Source organism: Chelmon rostratus, chromosome 23 (genome assembly GCF_017976325.1).
Source record: "Chelmon rostratus isolate fCheRos1 chromosome 23, fCheRos1.pri, whole genome shotgun sequence".
Taxonomy (NCBI): Eukaryota; Metazoa; Chordata; class Actinopteri; order Chaetodontiformes; family Chaetodontidae; genus Chelmon; species Chelmon rostratus.
In genome coordinates this window covers 11,437,785-11,457,743 of record NC_055680.1, presented here as the reverse complement: position 1 = coordinate 11,457,743, position 19,959 = coordinate 11,437,785, and the positions used below count along the sequence as shown (strand labels likewise).

At 41.9% G+C, this 19,959-nt stretch overlaps 1 protein-coding gene across 3 annotated transcripts in view; it reads right to left on the bottom strand.

Annotated features, from left to right (window-relative positions):
• arap2 (ArfGAP with RhoGAP domain, ankyrin repeat and PH domain 2) overlaps positions 1 to 19,959 on the bottom strand; it is a 121,213-nt gene that overhangs the window by 60,726 nt on the left and 40,528 nt on the right. For all 3 annotated transcript variants that reach the window (XM_041965016.1, XM_041965018.1, XM_041965019.1), the window contains 4 exons: positions 13,240 to 13,439; positions 7,195 to 7,280; positions 6,333 to 6,515; positions 404 to 578 (listed from right to left, as the gene is read on the bottom strand). In XM_041965016.1, the coding sequence (XP_041820950.1) occupies positions 404 to 578; positions 6,333 to 6,515; positions 7,195 to 7,280; positions 13,240 to 13,439 (644 nt within the window). The remainder of the gene's footprint in view (positions 1 to 403; positions 579 to 6,332; positions 6,516 to 7,194; positions 7,281 to 13,239; positions 13,440 to 19,959) is intronic.

Genomic DNA, 19,959 nt, shown 5'->3' with positions numbered 1-19,959 from the left:
CTTCAGTAACATGTAATAAAGTACAGAGTCAAGGAATTAACTTTGCATAATTCCATATTTACAAGGAGGATGTTTCAGTGTTTTATATCATTGTGTAGCCGCTAAGTGCATATCTAAGAAGAGCTTTGCAGAATTATTATTTTAATCTGAGTCAGATAGAGATATTAAAAAGCCAACTCAGTGAGTTAGCATACATTAGCCAGCTAGCTACAGAGGATAAAATCTGGTGGCAACATTCGTCATTTCAGGCAACAAAACTGGCTTCTGCTCGACTTCTGCGTGAAATAAGAGACCGACTGTTTTACACGAATGTCAAGTGTCAAATCTGCTAAATGACTGTAAACTGCAGGTGTTTTTGTGCAGGAAGGGAAACTTAAGGGGGGGGGCACCCATAGCTGCTTACCTGAGAGTTTGTTCTGGTGCAGGAACTCCATCTGCAGCCTCTGTCCAGCACGTTGGGCCAAGAGATACGGGGTGGAGACGGTCGGATCCCCAGTGGCGCACATAACATCTGCCCCGCTGAACACCAGCGCCATGGTCTGCAGCACATCAGGCAACACCACAGCTGCACACAGCGCCTGTAAACACATAAAACCGGATGAAAAGGCGCATGAAGCACTTCTCTGTAGTGTGCATTCGCTCGGCCAGCTGTGGGTCTCATAAGGTCTCAACACCATTTATAAAATCCTTCAATAATGTATGTCGAGGATGATGCTGGATTTGTAATTTCAACATTTCTAGAGTCTTAAGGGTGATTTCTAGCAGTTGCAAATCTTTTTCATGCAAGTCCATCTGTCACTTAACGTTTCCTGGTGTGATAGGCTAATAAAGGCTGTGCAGTCACTGCTCATTGCATTTCTAAACAGCTGTCTACAGCTGGATTAATAACTTTAAAAATTTCACATGCCAGACAATGAGCCAGTGAAAATCCCTGGGAAAGCCCGTATGGTCTCACTTCCTTGAGTAGGAGCAGCAGCTTGGTGTTGCTCTGCGTGTCTCTGTGTGCATGGCAGGTTGATAGAGGACAAAGAGTCTATAAAGCGGCGTCAGAAAACCATATAAAGTTGAGAATTGAGTTTCGCCCGCTGATCTCAAAAGAGAAGTTAAAATAAGATCAAACTTTAATACTCCCTCTGGGAATCATTAAATCTCTAATCCCTGTGAAAAAAAAGGAATATAGCAAATAAGAACAGGACAAATGGGCTATATTAAATATAATGAAACCAACAATTTCGGAAAAGAGAAATGTGGGAATAAAGGCATGAATAACAATGAGTTGAGCACATAAGAAAAACAGAGCATGCAGCTGTTGCAAAGGGAAATACAGGGAGTGAATATGCTGTAAGAAAACGCACCTAAAACATGGCATGCAAAAATAAGTGCTCTCAAGCAACACTATAATTTTCATGTCACTCAACATACAAGATGTATTAAACTGCCAGGTATGAAATAATGTATGTAATCTACATCTGCCCATAATCATACAGTATGCTAAAACACACACATTTTATGTTCATATACAAAGTGCTCACATACTGTAGAAACTACGAGCAAATATAATCTTATATATTATATGACCGCTACTACTGGATCAGTGTAAAGAGGAACCGAGAAGGTTTTGTTGAGCTTCATTTCGCTTACATCGAGCTTGAATGAAGTGTGTTTTATGATGACAAAATCACCGCTTCTGTAAATGGAGTCTGGTGGCTTCAGCAACCACACATTTCAGAGACATTTAAAACGACACCTGCTCCCTGAAGAGTGTGATAAATCGCTCTTATAACACGCACAATATTTGTTTGGACGATGTTTAACCTTATCCATGCTTCTGGGTTTAACATTTTCTGCCATCTAACCCCGAATCCACTACAATTTAGTGAACAAGGAGAAAGCATGGGAGGGCTGAACAATCAAACTGACACCAAGAGATAAGGAAAAAGAAAGAAATTCCACTGAGAGTCTAACTTCTCGTGGAAATTTCTGTTTATATATTTCTTGTATTCCTGTGTTTTCTGTCTGTCTGTGCTTCAAAAATGATCATTAGAAGAACTGCTGCTTAAGGCGCCTCTGCACTCACTGCAGCAATCACCCAAGGAGGCTGACACGTAATCCTTAAACAAACCTTTGCTACTATGAATACATGACGCTGAATTCCTCCTTCAGCAGCAGCAGAAAGCCACGCTTACATATACGAAATGTCTAGCCATGCAGACACGCTTTGTTAAAAGTATTCACCTGTTTCACGCGCTGAGCCAGCTAAGAGGAGCAAGATAAAAGACTCAGAAGAATACAGTCTGACTGAGGAGAATATTTTCTCTCTCTGGCTGTCTCTTCCTATCAGTCCAGTCAATTGATGCGACATTGGGCACGATGACCCGCAACAAAGTGGATCAACAGAGGAGTCGAGTGGCAAATAGCGGAATTTCAACGAGCAACCTCTCCTTTCATCGGACTTGGACCGAGTCAGTAAGCTCCATCGATCTGCCACAAACAAGCAAGATCCGTCTGAAAGTGAGGCACGGTGAGGCTGCGCATACACACACAGGCAACGCACACACACACAAAGTACCTGTCAATATAACCTGCCCACCCACACAAAGGACCCGCACCGAGATAAGGATATTTAAGCATGTGTGTGTTCCAGGCACACATCCGTTTATTTCTATCTGTGCACCGTTTCTGCAAAAACAGATTCATCTTTATCAAACATTAAATATATATATATTAGTTTCTTCCCTTACTGTCTTTGTCTTTCACACTCGCACACAAGACGGGGTCAGATTATGGCAAAATAGTCCCATGCAACCTGGCCTTATTCTGTATCGTCTCTGGAAATGACCTTCGGTGTCATAGCAATTACCGCAGCCACCAGAGGGTTTATGTGATTCTGCGTGTGTGTGTGTAAGTGTGTGCGTAATGATATAAGAAGGTCCTCTGACACCCCCCCTCTCTCTAGGTCATGTGGCCTGCGGAGACTCTGTGGAGGTCACTGGGATATGAGCTTCTAATGGGGACCATGGGACTGGGAAAGAGAGAGAGCGGGATGGAGAGACGCCACAAAATGAAGACACGGGACGCAGAATGAAGACATCCAAACAGAACGAGCATGCACGGTTGAGATTATGTAAGAGACATATTGACGCGCTAAGGTATAAATCACTTCACTGCCTTTTTATTCTCATTTCATTACTCAAATTGACACTTTAAACGGTAATTTACTGCGTGTGTCGGGTGAGTTTCGTGACCGCCGGGCCCATAAAACTTGTTAAAATGCCATCGCATGATTTCAAAATTGCATGAATGTCAATGAGGAAATTGCCTGTATTATTGTCTTTGTTCCAGAGGAGGCTCCCAAAGGAATGGGTTTTATATAGCTTTTATTTTTTCGTATTCATACTTGTGTTACAGTAAGTAAGTGTGACACAGAACTGGAACAACGTGTCCAATGAGATTAGACTCAGTGTCCTTGTTTATGTTAAAAATACTTTTGTTTTTTTTTTTTTTAGAGGTTGCTTGTGATTTATTACTTTATGTTAAGATAAGTGGAACTGCTTTAAAGAGTTTTTTATTATTCCAACACACGTACACACATATACTGAGTCAGGGCGTGTGTAATTGTTCTATGACACATTGATCCCTATCAAATCTGTTGAGCCCATTTATAAAGGCAGACTAGACAGAGAGAAAATAAACACAACCACCCACCTCTACCGTTTTCCTCTCTTTTTCACTCTTTCTATCATCACACACACACACACACACACACACACACACACACACACACACACACACACACACACACACACACACACACACACACACACACACACACACACACACACACACACACTTCTCCAATGGCCAAACCCCTTAAGGCTGCCACACACTGTGTGTCTGTCACACTTCCTCTCCTACACCACCCTGCAAAAAAAAAACTCCCACTGTAACAGCAAATTCACACATCCTCAGTGGAGCAGCGCACATGTTCACACGCATGTACACACCCCCACGCGCACACGCAAAAGAGAGCAAAGCCGCAATAAAACCAACCCAAGCGTTTCTGTTGTGGATCCTAATCCACTTTTCCACTTAGCTGGCGAGTGTATCTCTTCCTTACGTTCCCCCCCATCATTCCCTCTTTCTCTCTACATCTCCATCCCTCTCGTTCTACTCAAGAAAACAATACAAGGGGGCTGATCTGCGTAAATGCTGACGTAGGTGGAAACTTAGCTGTTTGGAGGCTCGGTGCTTTGTGCTTTTAAGACCCTTAAGAGGAAGCCAAGAAACAGGCCCTTTTTTTCACTGGAGCAATAAACCCAAAACCACAAACTGGCAGAGATGGCCTTAGCACCAACCTGCTTAGGCCTATGCTTGAGATCAATAAGACTCCCCCTTTGGCATTTTTAGACCCATAGTGCCATTTTACTGATGGTCAAAAGTTCAGGAAAATATGGTCTTTTGCAGAATATGTCATGAACGATGCTTCTTAGAAGTACAAATAAGTGCCCACTTATCATTGCATGGTCCGTGAGCTTCTGTTGCACTTTGCTCCAACCTTGACGGAAAGATAGACATGTAACTAGAGACAGAAAAACACATTCAAGGTCTTAAATAGATTTATGTATTGATGTTTTACTTGTGCTGCGGCTAACCAGACCTGTAAACCTTGCCGTTATTCCCGGGATTCTCCTGTATTTTACCCTCTCCTGCCGTCCTCCCGTTTAACCCTGTAAATCTTCGATATGTTCAACCTTTCTTAAAAAAAAGTTTGGCTGTTAAGTTAACGGGAGGCATATTTGATGTGTCAGCTACAGTCTCCTCCAGTACAGCAGCAGGACCAGTATGTAGAATATTAGCTCTAAAATCTAAAATCCATTCAATGAAATGGCACAAAGGGCGGGACACTGGAAATTTTCCCTTATTTTCCAATCCCAGTGTTGACAGATATGATGCTAACTCACTGAACAGCTAGTACCTTGCTTGTTGCTTGCCAATTTTATGCTAGTTTATACAACTAGCAGGACATAACACAGCTAACCATGGGGAAAATCACTGTCTTCAGCTTTCATTGTCTCACTATCTCACTATACAGCTGAAATACAGTATACCATAGCTTTAAAGCTAACAGTTTGGCATGAGAACAATGTTAAAGCAAAGGACAGCTATCAAAACCTACCAATTTTATGCTAGCTAACACAGCAAGCTGGACATAACACTGCTAACTTTGGCAAAATTCACTGTCTCATTGTCTAAATGACAGTACAGCTGAAGAGCTTTCAAGCTAAAAGTAGCTAATAACATGAGAACAAAGTTACAGCAATGGACAGCTACATCTATGCTGACTGTTTGTTGCTAGCCAATTTTATGTTAGCTAATACAGCTAACCAGCTATAACACTGCTAACTTCAGCAGAATTCACTGTCTCATTGTCTAAATGGCAGTACAGTTGAAGAGCTTTCAAGCTAAAAGTAGCTAAAAGCATGGGAACAATGTAACAACAATGGACAGCTAGTACAGCTATACTGGCTGTTTGTTGCAAGCCAATTTTATGCTAGGTATCACAGCTAACCGGATATGACACTGCTAACTTTGGCAAAATTCACTGTCTCATTTTCTAATTGACAGTACAGCTGTCTTTTAAGCTAGCTAAAACAGGTAGCAACTATTGATATTTTGGAAACCTACAAAACAAAACTCAATATACTTTTCTAATGGCAACCACAACAGCAGATACTCAAACACTTCCAGTAAGGTATACACATTGATTTTTAAGCAAATACTGGATAAATCCAATGTTTTCTAGATATGAGATGCAGTACAACTTCCAGGCAGAGCGCAGCAATCAAACAGAAAAAGAACTTCTGGCACAAGCCAACAGACTGATGTCGTCAGTGTGTACGAGACAACATCTAAAGACACAGCTAACCCTAACTTTAATGTCGAGGATAACTTGACAAGGCGGCGAGGGAGTCGGCAAGTTGTAGATCTAATGTGCTTGAACCACATCTGCTCTGCTTGTGTACAGAGGAAAGCAGAGCACCAGCACATACCCTGTACTGTTGTAGGAAACAAGCAAACAAGTTCAGCATGTGGGTAGAAAAGTGCTCAGAGTGGGTTCAGAATCAAAGACAAAGCATTGTCTCCTCCCCACACGACTTCTGGTCCAGAAGTGCAACTCAGTGGCCAGTAAATAAAGGGAGGAAGTGTTAAAGTTTGAATAACAACAACCTAGAAATGCCACCATGTTCACAGAATAATGGCTGAATACCTCAAATCTTTCTATATCATACATTTTGAGAGTTTTGAATTCAGGTTTCTCAGTAAAGTTGTACCCTGTTGAGCTGCTCCAGGTCATCAAAGCCCTCCAGGACCCTCCGGTACTTCCTCTCCCTGTACTTCCTGCGAATGAAGGTGGCGCGCTGCTCCGCTGAAGCCCCACTGTAGAGTTCCTCCTCCAAGGGAAGATTAGCAGCCCAGAAACTGTTAGCATTCTTGTTCCCCACCTCCAGGAAGAGCTGAGGGGTTAAGAAACATGGAGAGGGGGACAAATGCAGCTGAGAGTCGCTTGTAGAGCTATGCTTGCTTGTCTTGACAACAGCACTTGCTGATGTAAGTGTAATGCACCAAAAACAATGTAAATTTCACCCTCTGAATCACAGTAAGATTATGAATAGAGACAAAAAGGCTGTTACAACATGTATATGGTTGGGATGAAATACTAAATAACACTTATTTGCTTTACGTGGTATTTGGAGCAATATGTCTTCTCTGCATTGTCACAGTCAATTGAACTAATAAAGTAAAACAAAATAAAATGCAGTATGGAAAAAGACCCAGCTGGCATAGATGTGTGTTGTTCTTCAAATTTACATTTCTGTGTGTGTGTGAGTAAATGTACTGAATGGACCAAGTTACACATGAACGTTGGTTCAGGTTACTGAGATTTTGTTTTAGTTTTTCAGATCTTCTTTTTGCATTTTCCTTTAATTTATGAGCCCTATGAACACAAGCAATTGACAATAGTTAAGCCACCAACTACCACAAATCCAACTGAGAAATTGTTGAAAAGTGGTTGAATCGGAGTCACGTTAAACCCTTTTGACACTATGTTGGATGATGTTGTGCAAAAAAATTCAGACCCAGTGAGGATTTATGTTGTTCTCACTCAGCAGGAAAACGACATACAGCACGTACCTCCACCAGCGCATTGCTCCAGATGCTGCTGTCCAACTTCAAGCTCCGTACTTTGGAAATGCTTGGGCCGAGGGAGCGGTGCTGGCCTGGTGCACGGGCAGACACAGTCAACAACATGAGTTCACAAGCACACATACGCTCACAAATTCACAATTATATATATTAAAAAATGCATGGCTATGCTTTTAGTTCCTGAAAAGTTCAGTTGAAAACACTAAAAATAAGGGTTACACAGCGTATATGCACAGAAATCTCCACAGTGTCTGGGCAAACACACACACATGTCAGTGATGGAGTAAACAATAAACAGGCAGTTACAAGACGGAGAAACGGAGCATGACTGGAAGCTCATTCTCTCACTCACAACAGACATATTTAGTCCCCTCAGCACTCCTAATTGGAAATGAAAGCACAGAACGAGGGCCATTAATTGCTAATGAATCATGAGTAATTCATTGTGTTTGTGGGTCGGCCTGTTTATTTGGGTGAACGAGAGGCTTCTGGGGTTGCTGATGGCCAAAGACAGAGCATACATGCATAATACATCTGGCAGAAGCACGCTGTATGTGTGAATGTGAATTATTGTCCTGTGTGTAAAGGCGGATAATTTTAGATTTAGAAATGATCTCATTACTGTCTTCTATGCTCAAGCAGAGCAGCTGTGAATGGAAATGTGTGGCCATGAGCTGTGAAAAGGCCGCCTTGACACAGATCTAGAAAGCACAGACACCAGAAAAAAGAAAACTAACTAGGGATTTTGGATAACTAATAATCATTATTTATTGCAGCAGCTACTTTAGGATTGCTGGTGTTTTTATCATGTCTATACTAAGCAGAAGAACCCAGACGACAAGAAGAGGATATTCTTACACATCCCTTAGAATTGATTATAAGATTGGCTGCACCACCTTTCCATGGTATGACACACTTTCCTTACATTATTTGAAAACTGTGAGCTCTTGAGTAGCAGTGCCTTTGTATGCTACACCAGGACGCTTTCACTGACTAGTCTAATTGCTCTCATATAGGATTGTGAAACTGATATGCCAGGCTATATCCCATTGTGGTCAGGCTTGATGTGATGAAATGGTGAATACATCAAGGACGAAGGACAGTCCCTGCTTTCCTGCCACAACAGTTTTGAACCCATATTCTTTTTCAATTTTTGTCGCACATCCAATTATTTTATGTCTGTTAAAAAATTAGCAATAGATACCATACAATCTGCACAGCTATGAAAGCATATACTGCGTTGTCTTAGAATTTAGCTCTGTAATATAACATCAAGTGGACCAAGCAGTCAACCCTGTGGAACACCATATTGAACGTGATGGAAATTTGAAACATCCTCACCAATATTAAAAAAAAACTGGCTCCCCCATTCAAAATTGGTCGATGGAGAGAAACACAATGAACTTGTTGCACTGTGGGTGTTATGCCTGATTCACCTCTACATTTCTCAAATAAAATAATTCAGCAAACTCTTAATTTTTAAACAAAACTGAGGAGCAAGTGAGTCTGTAGGTTTAATATGATTAAGTACAAATATCTGGGGGTTATGATCTTCAACTCACCAACAATAACAACATAATGCTTCTGCCAATCTGCTCTCAATGATACTGTGTGTGTTTCAGCTGAGCCCTGCGATTACACAGAGAAGGGTTTGCCTTCATCCACAAGGTTATTTTAAATACTTTGTGGAAAAAGTTTATTTTAAAATGTTGAGTGTGTATGCATTAGTGAGGTTAGACCCGTGTTTACATCTGGTTTGTCCAAAGTGGCACTGAAAAAAAAGCAATGAACACCGTCTTTGAGACCACATGAATCCAGGTTGACAAATAAAGGCCAAAGAGTAAGATTTCTGTCACTTTTGCCTAAGAAGGAGTGAAAATACTTCACTCTGGGCGCCTGCTGAATAACTTCAGCCACGCGCCATCCGCTGAGCCGCAGAGCACCACAGGACCATTTTCACTTGTGTAAGGGTAATGAAGCTGAAAAAAGTGTGCATTTGCACGTGCCACCGGACACATGGTGAGAGCTTCCCATATAAATAGCCTGTTGTAAATGTCTTCATCTCTCTGATGGAACCACAATAACACAAAAAGGGCATTCCCATCACAGCAGCTTTCACAAAAAACTACCCAACCCGCAAAGGATTTCAGGCCCAATTAAAAACTTTCCCAGCGACAGTTCATGGAGCACTTTTCCAGCCCCATGTACTTGTGTGCCATTTTCCCCTCACTCAATGATGAGTCAGAGGGAAACAAAGCAAAGCAATGAGCACTGCATTTGTGGGTTACCATGGCAACTGTTGCCAGCAGACTTGTCTACGAGTTGCATCCTGGTTGAAAGGAGTTTACTGCAATTACATGTGTGGAGAGGGGCCTCTTGATCTTTTGAGTAATGTCATTTCCGCTGGTTGGCTGGATTGCACAGTGGGAGAAAGGGCAAAGAGAGGGGATAAAAGGAACAGAGTAGAAAGGGGGACAGCTTCAGCAACTGGGGAAGTAAAGTTACTGGTGATAGAGGGTTGGACCAGTTTTAGGGTCAGAACAAGAGTTTATGTCTTGGGTTAACTATCGAAGACCAACACCAACAGGATTGGAAATAAAACTGCACTACTCTATAGTTTGACATTAACAATGGATCAGATTATCATGTCATATAATATCATAGGTGTCACTTGCAGTGTTGGGCAGCTACTTGTCAAATCAATCAAATGCAGCTTCACTACACTGAGGATACCTCCAGAGAAATGTTGAGGCTAAGCTATAGTAAAATGGCAAAAGTAATTTACAACATCAAAGGTACTTTTACTTTTTCTTTTCTTTTTTTGTTTTTACATTGAACCAACTTCATTCCAAGTCAGTGCTATCACAACAATCAATAAAACAGTCAGTCAAACAGATCAATCGCTAATTAAACAATAAGCTGCGCTCCCTGCTCCAAAACCAATATAGGAACAAAAACAAGCAAACAAATGTGCTCCACATACTAACAAAAAGCAGGCGTCAACAGTGTGTGTTCGTTTATCTGTATTTGTGTACCAGTGCTTGCACGAGTATAATCAATTTAGATAAAGTGTAGTATAATCGGTGTAGATAAACAATAAAAATCCTGACTATCTTTGGATCAATTCCTCTTTGCCTGCCATCTTTCCAGCAAGCATACTCGCAGCAGAGGTGTAGGCATCAGCCCAAGGATTGGTGCAAAATTTCCAGGTCATGTGGAAGTGCTTGTGTTGGCTACACATCCACGTGGGGGTTGTGGCGTCACTTCCTGATTCTATTTGATTCAGCTTTCGTGCCAATTTTGCCCATCACTGGTCACTTGTACGGAGAGTCCTAGTTGAACACTTTAGTTCAGTGCAACCTCTGTTATCAGCCTTGTTTCCAGCTGCAGCATGCAGCTGTTTTCAGAGAAAAAAGCTTTGACAAAGCAACTGCACACTCCCTGCTCAGCACCAAACAGTCGACAAAGTTAGCAGCTAGATGGTGAAAAATTGTGGAGCATTTAAGGTGCCAATATTTCCCTCTGGCTTTGGTGGAGACCAAAACAGAGTTAAAACAAGACTGAATTTTGGACATTGATTGTGTGGCCAGAAACAAGACTCAAATTTAGAACTAATGTCGCTAAATGTCTGCTGAATGTGAAAATAGTGAAACATGTTCCCAAAATTTTATGAGGTGATAGTATGTGATAACCTTGTTGCGCTGCCCCCAAGTGGCCAAAAAATCAATTATAGCAGGTTTAAGCCTCACCAGCTTTTAGCTGATTATCCACAATACTGCTTCCTGCTGCAAGAAGACACTATAGTTTCAGCAAACAAGGTCCTCCTGTGAGAAGGACGACTCAGAATATGCTTCCTGCAATTAAAAATTTCTATTTGTGTTCCCATTTTCTAATAGAAAGGGAAGAGGAAAACGGGAGAAAACACAAAAGGAGCAGCTGATTAGAAATTGAAGTGACAAACGCACATGGTTATAGTGAAGAATGCCTGTGCTATGAATAGTTTTTTCACCCCGGTTTTTGTACGATTTTGTTTTTGATCAGATTCACAATAAACACAGATCATCTTGTTTTCATAAAACAGAAAATAATGGACCCTAACAGTCCTTCAAGTCTCTGCAAACAAAGACAAAATATTAACAGTCTGTAGCTTCACTCTTTGATGTGAAGCTACAGAGTATTAAAATTCATTCTGTCTTGGCACAAAAAGAGGAAAGCCAATGTGGGATCATTTTCACCATTAGCCTTCTCATTACTTCTTTCCTCTTTCTCTTGTTCAGCATTTCTCTTTATTGTCCATGACATGAGAGCGCTAATTAAAAGCGTGAACAGTCATTGGTATTCCAAATGGATCGTCACCTAATTTAAGGAGAGCACAGTGTGAGGACAGCTTCCTCGTTGCAGATATTCAACCTCTCTCTCCCAGCGTGTCGACAAAATGTAATATTAAACACCCCTGCAAATGAAATCATTTAAGGGTGTTTGAAAAGGGATGTTGGATATCTGATGCGTACCAATTACATGGGCTTTGCCGAGGTGAGGTGAAGAATCGCATTAAAACTTATGGCTCTGGGAGAAATCTCAGGCCTGGAGAAGATCTGGAGGGGGAAGGATGAGTGTATAGGAGCATGCAGGAGAGGGAGGAAAAAAAAAAGAAAAGGACACACCAACCAGATATCCCTCTAGATCTAGCATGGCCGCTGCTTCTCTCTAATCATGTTTAGCGGGTCAAGAAGCAGTTTGGGATCCCCCAAGTTCTCGCCCGTGGCTTAATCTTTGTTGTCATTTCATCTGAGCCATCCAGCATTGCCAAATAGATTAGAGAGTCCAGAGGCCAGACGCCAACTCCCATAAGCGGCTTATCACCTGAGAACTTATTCCAAAAGAGCCTCTGGGTCAGAGTACATACTCACACAGGCACAAACACCGGGCCACACAAACAGATGAGGAATTTAACGAGCTTTTTACTTTGGCATGTTTTTCGGTCAAGCATGGTCTCTCTTTTTGTTTGTTGTTTTTCCCCACTTTGACTTTAGATTAGAGAAGAGTAAATCATTTCAATTAATATTAAAAATATGTCTTCATAACCAGCTCCCAACCACTACGGTCGGTGACTTCATAGCCAGGCAGCACCGATCATGATCCCACAGTCACAGGCTGTGAGAAGAAGAAGAAGCGTCATCCCGTTTTCTTGCGTTTTGCAATGAAAATCTAGTTTTCCACAAACCACAACTCAGTTTGTCTGTAACACCTGAGAGCTTGACTAGTACCTGGAATAATTATGACCATACTGTGAGGTTCTTATGCTACATTTATATGTTCATAGGCCAGACTAGATATATAGCAACACTGCATAAACATCGATTTGATTTAATTCTCATTGTGCTGTTTCTCTTTTCAGTTCAGCTTCTCAGTCATCACAGTTTTCAAATTGTCCAATTAGGTTAAAAGAAATGTTGAAATCATTCATTGTTGTAATTAGCTTGTTAGCGTGTTGCAGTAAACTGTAAACAGAGGCTTTCTCTGCGTCCGTGTTGCTGTGGTTACTCATTGTAGATACAGGCTGATGCTTTGTAGCCTGTGCATTAACTGAGAACGGTGAACAGTTTCACTGGAACTGCTTAGTAGGTGTCCATTATGTGGAATTAATGAACACTCTGCAGCCAATCAGAATTCACCCAAACCATGGCATGATGGGAAATTATGGACCCACAAGGTGTTACACCTTTTATTATTTTTTTTCTGTCTCCTATATTACATTTATTTTGAGACAACATGGGGGTCCCTCCTTGCAGACGGGCAACCACCGCTTTAAAAACTATCTTATAAAAGGTGTTTTGACAGACTGCTTGCTTCCATTCACACCTCGCTGCGTGTGGGCCGGGCAGTAGAAGTACATGTGGGGGGTTGTTTACGGTGCACTGCATGTACAGTATTGTTGTTGATTGGTGTGTGCGCCTGCATCCAGCGTGTGTGTGTGTCTGCATCAGAGAGTTGATGGAAGCCAAGGATAAAGAGGTTGAGGTTTACTCTTACCTGCACACTTCTTGCAGATGACCACACCCAGGTTGACGGACGCCCACTCCGGCTGCGGGACGCGACAGTCGGCACAGCTCCTGTTGGCCTCGTTGAACCAGATCTTCTCTGCCACTTCATAGTCGGAGAGTGTCTCGGCGATCGATTCTTGGACTGCTTCAATCCACTCCTCCTTCTCCCGTTCTGACTCGGCCGTGAAGCTGCAACAATTGATTTTTTGCCCCCACCCCAACACATGCCTCACTGTTATTGATTTGATTTGAGAGAGCAATTAAACAGCATAGTGTAGCTTGGCAGGGTTACGGGGGTGTGCAGTATCTGGAGTAGTTTTGGGGGGTTGCTGAGTGTGTATGCCTATGTGTGATTGCAATAGATTTGGTGAAATTGATAGGGGAGTGGGAAGAGGGGGCGACAGGGCAGATAAATCAATCCGTCTCACCTTGCGCCACTAAAATCTATGAAGTGCTAATGCGGGATATTTTTTCAGGATATTATTTCTAAATTAGACTCAAGAAAGCTGAGAAATGGTGATGGAAAAAAAACAAAAATACAACACATTTGCACATTTTAAAAAGTTATCTACAACATTTAACACTGCTGTTCCATCAAAATTTGCATCGAGAACAATCTGAAAGTGAGAAAATTAAAAATGTAAAGCACTGAGATCAGCTTGGCAGCAGAAGTGATGCTGCTTCTTCTGTTGACATGCCTGCAGGTACAGACTTAAAGGACCTGTGTGTAAAATTCAGGGAGCTATACTTGCAGGATATGGCAGAAAAGTATGTTTTCATGAATGCATACCTGAAAATAAGAACCACTGTGTTTTTGCTGCCTTACAATAAGCTCTTTATCGCGACTGAGAGGGGGGGTCCTCTTCCAGAGAGTCCACCATGCTGCACCATGTTTCTACAGTAGCCCAGAACGGACAAACCAAACACTGGCTCTGGAGGGCCTTTCACATGTTTTGCAAGTTTCATGGCCACTGTAGGGTCTCCGACACGCAGATGGAGAAGTGTGGTGACCTGTATTCAGCTGGTTGCAATGTGCAAACTCACCACTAGATGCCACTAAATCCTACACATTGGTCCTTTAAAGGTTTCATCTCAATACAGTATATGTCTAAAAGTGTTGCCACATGAAGGTAATTTGTCAGTTAGTCAAAGAATAATTTGCAAACAAACAACAAGTGTAGTGGTTTCTGAACTTTGTATGAGTTTAGTTAGAGTTATTTTGAACATGAGGATGCCTCTTTGCGCATTAGGATCTTTCTTCCAGCTGTACTGTTGTCACAGTAATACTTCCCAGTTTATTAACCACAAGTGAACACACTAAATGATATTTCAGACGCCAGTCTGGTGTGGAGGAGCCCTGATTAACCCCATCCAACACCTTTGGGATGAAGTGGAACGCCGACAGTGGGCCAGGCCTCACTGCCCAACATCAGTGCCTGAATTCCTGCAGCCAAGTTTTCAAAAAGCTTTCCCGGAAGATGGAGGCAGCAGTGGTGTCCGCCATATAGTGTGAGACAGTTCGGAGTTGAGCAAAAATCCAAAATGTAAAATAAATAAGCACACCACGCACACACACACAGACACACACTGCACGCGCGCACACACACACACACACACAGGAGTGATGGAACATGTCAATTACTGTCTAACAAGCGCTTGTAAAAGACACCTCGCAGGGACAGACAGCACATGCTTTTTAATGGAGAGGATGGTGCATGTATTTTGGAAGTTGCTGTCTGTATTGAGCATCTCAGAATTAGCTGAATGTAAGATAAGTGAGTGTATATAAAAAAAAAAAACAAGTAATCTGTGAGCTGAAGCCAGAGCGAAGATAAGAGAAGCAAACAGACAGCAAGAGCGACAAAGATCCACAGATATAAAATAAAGAGGAACAGGATAGAAAGAGTGAGAGAGTCGTAGCTTGACTGAAAGAAGCATTTAGACGGGAGAAATGGGACCACTGGTCTCCATGGCAACATGGCGACCAGTGTAAAGTAAGACGGAAGACGAGGGGGGAAGGAGAAGGTGGGGAGGGAAGCTTCGCCCGGAGCAGAGGATGCGCACGGGGCCAGCCTCGCCCAAGTAACCCAGCGGAGATCGATAGGTTGATTGGGTTCAGCCGTTCTGCGCCCACCGGTCTCTGCCCAGAGCCCGTCTAAAGAGATGACTGCTCACATCGTCTGCCGAACTCCAACATGGCCTCCAAAAACCACACGGGAGCCAAGAGAGGCAGGAGGCAGCGCCAGGGTATGATGAGGTCCCCAAGTCGCAGAGTTTTACACCCTGTGCATAATTATTGTGCAAGTGAGTATTTTGACCACATCATCATTTTTATGCATATTTTCCAACACCAAGCTGCATAAACTTGAATGCTTCGTGGGTTTAAGCATATCAGGTGAGGTGTATTTGTGTAATGAGGAAGGGTGTGGCCAAAGGAGATCCACACCCTATATCAAGGTGTGCATAATAATTAGGCAGCTGCTTTTCCTCAGGCCAAAAAAAGTCTCTGATAAAGTAAACAATTGTGAACTTTTTTCAGAGGGGTGCAGCACTTTTGAAATTGCTAAGATATTTGGGCGTGAACACAGAAACATCAAAAGTTTTGTTGCAAATAGTCAACAGGGTTGCAAGAAACATGTTGAGAAAAAAAAGACGTAAATTAAATGCCAAAGGTTGGACAAGAGTTGAACGAGAAGCTACCAGGAAGCCATTATCCTCCAGTGCTGTCATATTCACGACCTGCAACCAACCTGGAGAGCCCAGAACTGCAAAGTGTTCAGTGCTCAGAGACATGGCCGAGGTCAGGCTGAAACCCGACCACCACTGAACACATCAGTTGAAACGTTGCCTGGGCCAAGAAATAGTGGTATGGGCTGGTATTATTGAAGATGGACTCAAAATCAACTCCCAAACCTACTGCCAGTTTTTATAAGACACTTTATTCAAGCGGCGGTACAAGAAAAAGTCTACATCTTTCAAAAAGACCGTGATTTTTATGCAGGACAAAAGGTCCATCACATCCATCGAAGCACTCCACAGCGTGGCCAGTAAAGGCCTTAAAGATGAAAGAATAATGACTTGGACCCTTCCTCACCTGACCTAAACCCTACTGAGAACTTGTGGGCCCTTCTTAAACGGGAGACTTCTGGTGAAGGCAAACAGTACAACTCTCTGAAATAAGGAACTACAGAAGAATTCAAACAATTCAAAGAGCTCAATCAATTCCTCCAAGCCACTAAAAAAAATTAACATAAATGTAAGAGGTGGAGTAGGAGTAAAATTACTGTTTTACAAGCTGACAATAATAAAATTGGTGCTGATTATAAATTTAGATATAACTATTAAGCTGTTTGCAAGCAGTTTTTCACTAAAATTAGAACTTTCAGGCGAGCTCTCGTATTGCAGAAAAATGTCAATCACCCTCATGATCACAGGCTTCAGGCTCCTTCCCGCCTACAAACTACAAGCACAGCGCTCTCATGTTATCCTGCCCACACTGGAGGATAACCGGGCAGATCCTGGGTCTGATCCTGACGTGTGAGGGGTTTACAGACACGCCTTAGTGTTACCAAACTGGAAATTTCAAATCCTGAATATCAAAATGTATGATCTCGTGAGTTCCTGTGAGATCCCAAATCCCAGGAGTCACCAGCCTGAAATCTTCGTGTGCGGTCCCGCCTCGTGACTAAATCTGACGTGTGCCTTCTTATGGTTCAAATATTAAAAATCAACTGAATCCATCGTTACGTCTGTGGTCTCCCACAGCCTTTAAAATCAGTTAAGATTTGAAAATCCTTTACGCACCAGGCATAATAATCGGTGCTCCCTTGTAATTATCTGGACGGTGAATCAAGAAAGCAATTAACGACTCAGACATGAAGAAGAAGTCCAGAGCGAGCCCCAAGTTGGGATTTCTTAAATCAAACACAGTTATTACCGCCTACGATAGAGCAATCTATTGATTGTTTAAAAGAACAGTTTGACATTTGTCTGTCCGTTAAATATGAGTCAGGAGATGGTTAGCTTAGCTTAGCATAAAGTAACAAGGGGAGACAGCTAGCCTGGCTCTGTCCGAAGGTAAGTTCACCGTGACGATTACTCAATATAACCTCTTTCACTCAATGTCAGATTTTCCAGCATTATTTTGAGAAAGAATTATAGAAAAAGGGGAAAAAAATGGTAAAGCCTGTGGTTCATGTTTGATTTAACCAAGAATAAAGAATGAAGGTAAAATAATGACTAAGATCAAAGATCTTCATCATGAAACGTCGTTATGCTTCACTGAGAAGCAGAAGAGGAGGCTGCTGAGCTGAGCCGGGATGATGATCATGCCACAGTCTTTCATTTCATTTCACAAAAATCCACATACTCATACAGCCGGCACTCGCTCGACACACATTCAACTGGATTTCCGCTGGCCTACACGACCTTCATGGTCTGGACTTGGAAAACTGCTCTTTACAGTCATCTTCAGGGTCCCCCGCTCACCCGAGGACCTAGTATCAGTCCCCACTCATGAAAATGTATTCGGCATAAAATGTTTAATGACAATTAAATTGGGAAATCCAATTTTCACGTGCGGTGGCTTGACAGACTTTCTGAAAAGTCAAAGTCAGCAATAAATCGTAAGTTTAAAAGTTTACTCACACTGGTGTCCTTCATCTGAACTGCTGTTCAAGGCATTGATCCTCTGCTCCCCTACAAGCTTCATGTAAGAGAAGAAATCCAATTCTTCTTCATGAGTTGTGAACGGGCATGCAGTTCCTTTTGCATGCATGCATAATGTACATAATGGTCGGAGGGTCAAATATGAAGCGGTTTATATGATCAAATTAAAGTTTTTGTAAAAAAAAAAACACTTAGATATCAAATATTAAGAGCAGGTAATCAGTACAAGCTGTGGAGCATTCTTTTTTTTATTACATGCAGGTGATTGGCAACTAGTCATTTCCTTTGCATTTATTACTGAGAGAACGAAGTGCTTTGATATGTGGGTGATCAATACAGCCTCTATACTGACCTTGTTGTGAAACCAACAGATCACAGTGCACCTCTAGAATCTGCCACCCACCACCATTCAGAGACAGTCCTATACAGCTACTTTCTTGGATCAGAAGAATCTGAAAATGGGACTCCAATTTTGACACCTCTGAATAAATTTTGGCTTCACAGCTACAGCCAAAAAAAAAAAAAAAAAAGTTAATCCAATCCAAAGTTAAAAAGATGTTACATTAATCATTATGGCCCAAAATATACAAGATGGATGTTAACAGAAGGTGAAACAGTGGCAGATATTCAAGAGACAGAAATGAGTCAAACATTTGGCCTAAAGTTGGATCAAGCTTACCTCGAGTGGTGATCAGGAGGTATGTGAAGGTAAGAAACAGTGAGGTGAACTGCCTCTACTGCCATTACAGGACTGTAACAGGCCACTGCGACTGCACTGAATGATTTTACATTCCAGCAAACAAGCAAATACTGACTCTTTCTTCCTTAGTTGCTCGACATCGCTTCAAATAAAGTTTGTCTGATCGCTGCACATGATGTTTGTGTTGCTGGTTGGATGTGGTTCTATATGAAAAACATCTGCTAAAGTCATGGAAGTGCAGAAGTGATGATCGCATTAGAAAAGGTTGATGGAAATGACAAAATAAAAAAAAAAACCGTCCTTAATTTTCCGATAAACTTTTTACACTTGCTTGAGCCTTTTTCCAAAAAGACTTAATGTGCTCAGTGGGAGGTGGAAGCACCTTTTCCAAACAAGTTCAGGTGTAGCGAACACTTAACTCGCACGACTGATCAGCTGTTTCCGCTCCAGCAGAAGAAGAAGAAGAAGTTTGCAACAGTTCAAACGTTCACATCAATTTTGCTTGACTAATTGGATGTTACTACTGCGATCCGCATTTTCTCTAAAACAGGCGCCTGATTGAAGGATCACAAGCGAGTCAATGACAAACTCTTTGAAGAGTTGAAACAATCCTGACTCCGGCTTCAGATTAGTGTAACTGAGGCGACTTCAATCGATCACAAGTTAGAACTGACCTCAGGGTGATTTGTGAAAAAGTCCAGTTGATTGTTCATGGTTTCATTATTTACATCAAGAATTGATCAATTACCATTATGTAAATACTGCTGTGTAAAAACTAATAGTACAATCAGGGCATATTTTCAGAATCACTGTCATTGTAAATGAGGTCAATCCAGGCGCAAAAATGCTAAAACTGACACAAATATCCAATACTGAACCACACAGACTCACCAGGTCAGTTTACTCGTTGATCAGCCTGTGAAAACAGTTGTAAAATGTCTTTTGTGGCTCTGAAGGAACTTTATACCCTCTGAGAAACGACCCTGAAGATTCGGATTTGGAGATTTAAAGTTTCGAACAGATAACCTGCGTTACAGACCAGGGGTGCAGAGTTAGAAATACTTTGGCTTTTAGCACGTAGAGAGGGACAAGCTAAATAATGCCGGTGGTAGCATTATGGTAAATGTATGTTGGATCCAGTGGTCTGGGAGAACGAGGAGTATTTTGACCATTTTTCTTCAATCTGTCCCTTGTTAGTACCCACCGTGATGGAGTGAGTGCAATTTCGATTGTTAAAGTTCATCTTCAATCAGGATGTTGATGTTCTTTTACTCATTTCAGACTTTTATGGAGTGAAAGAAAAAATGAGGCAATTCCATAAATGGTCAAGCACAGGCAGAT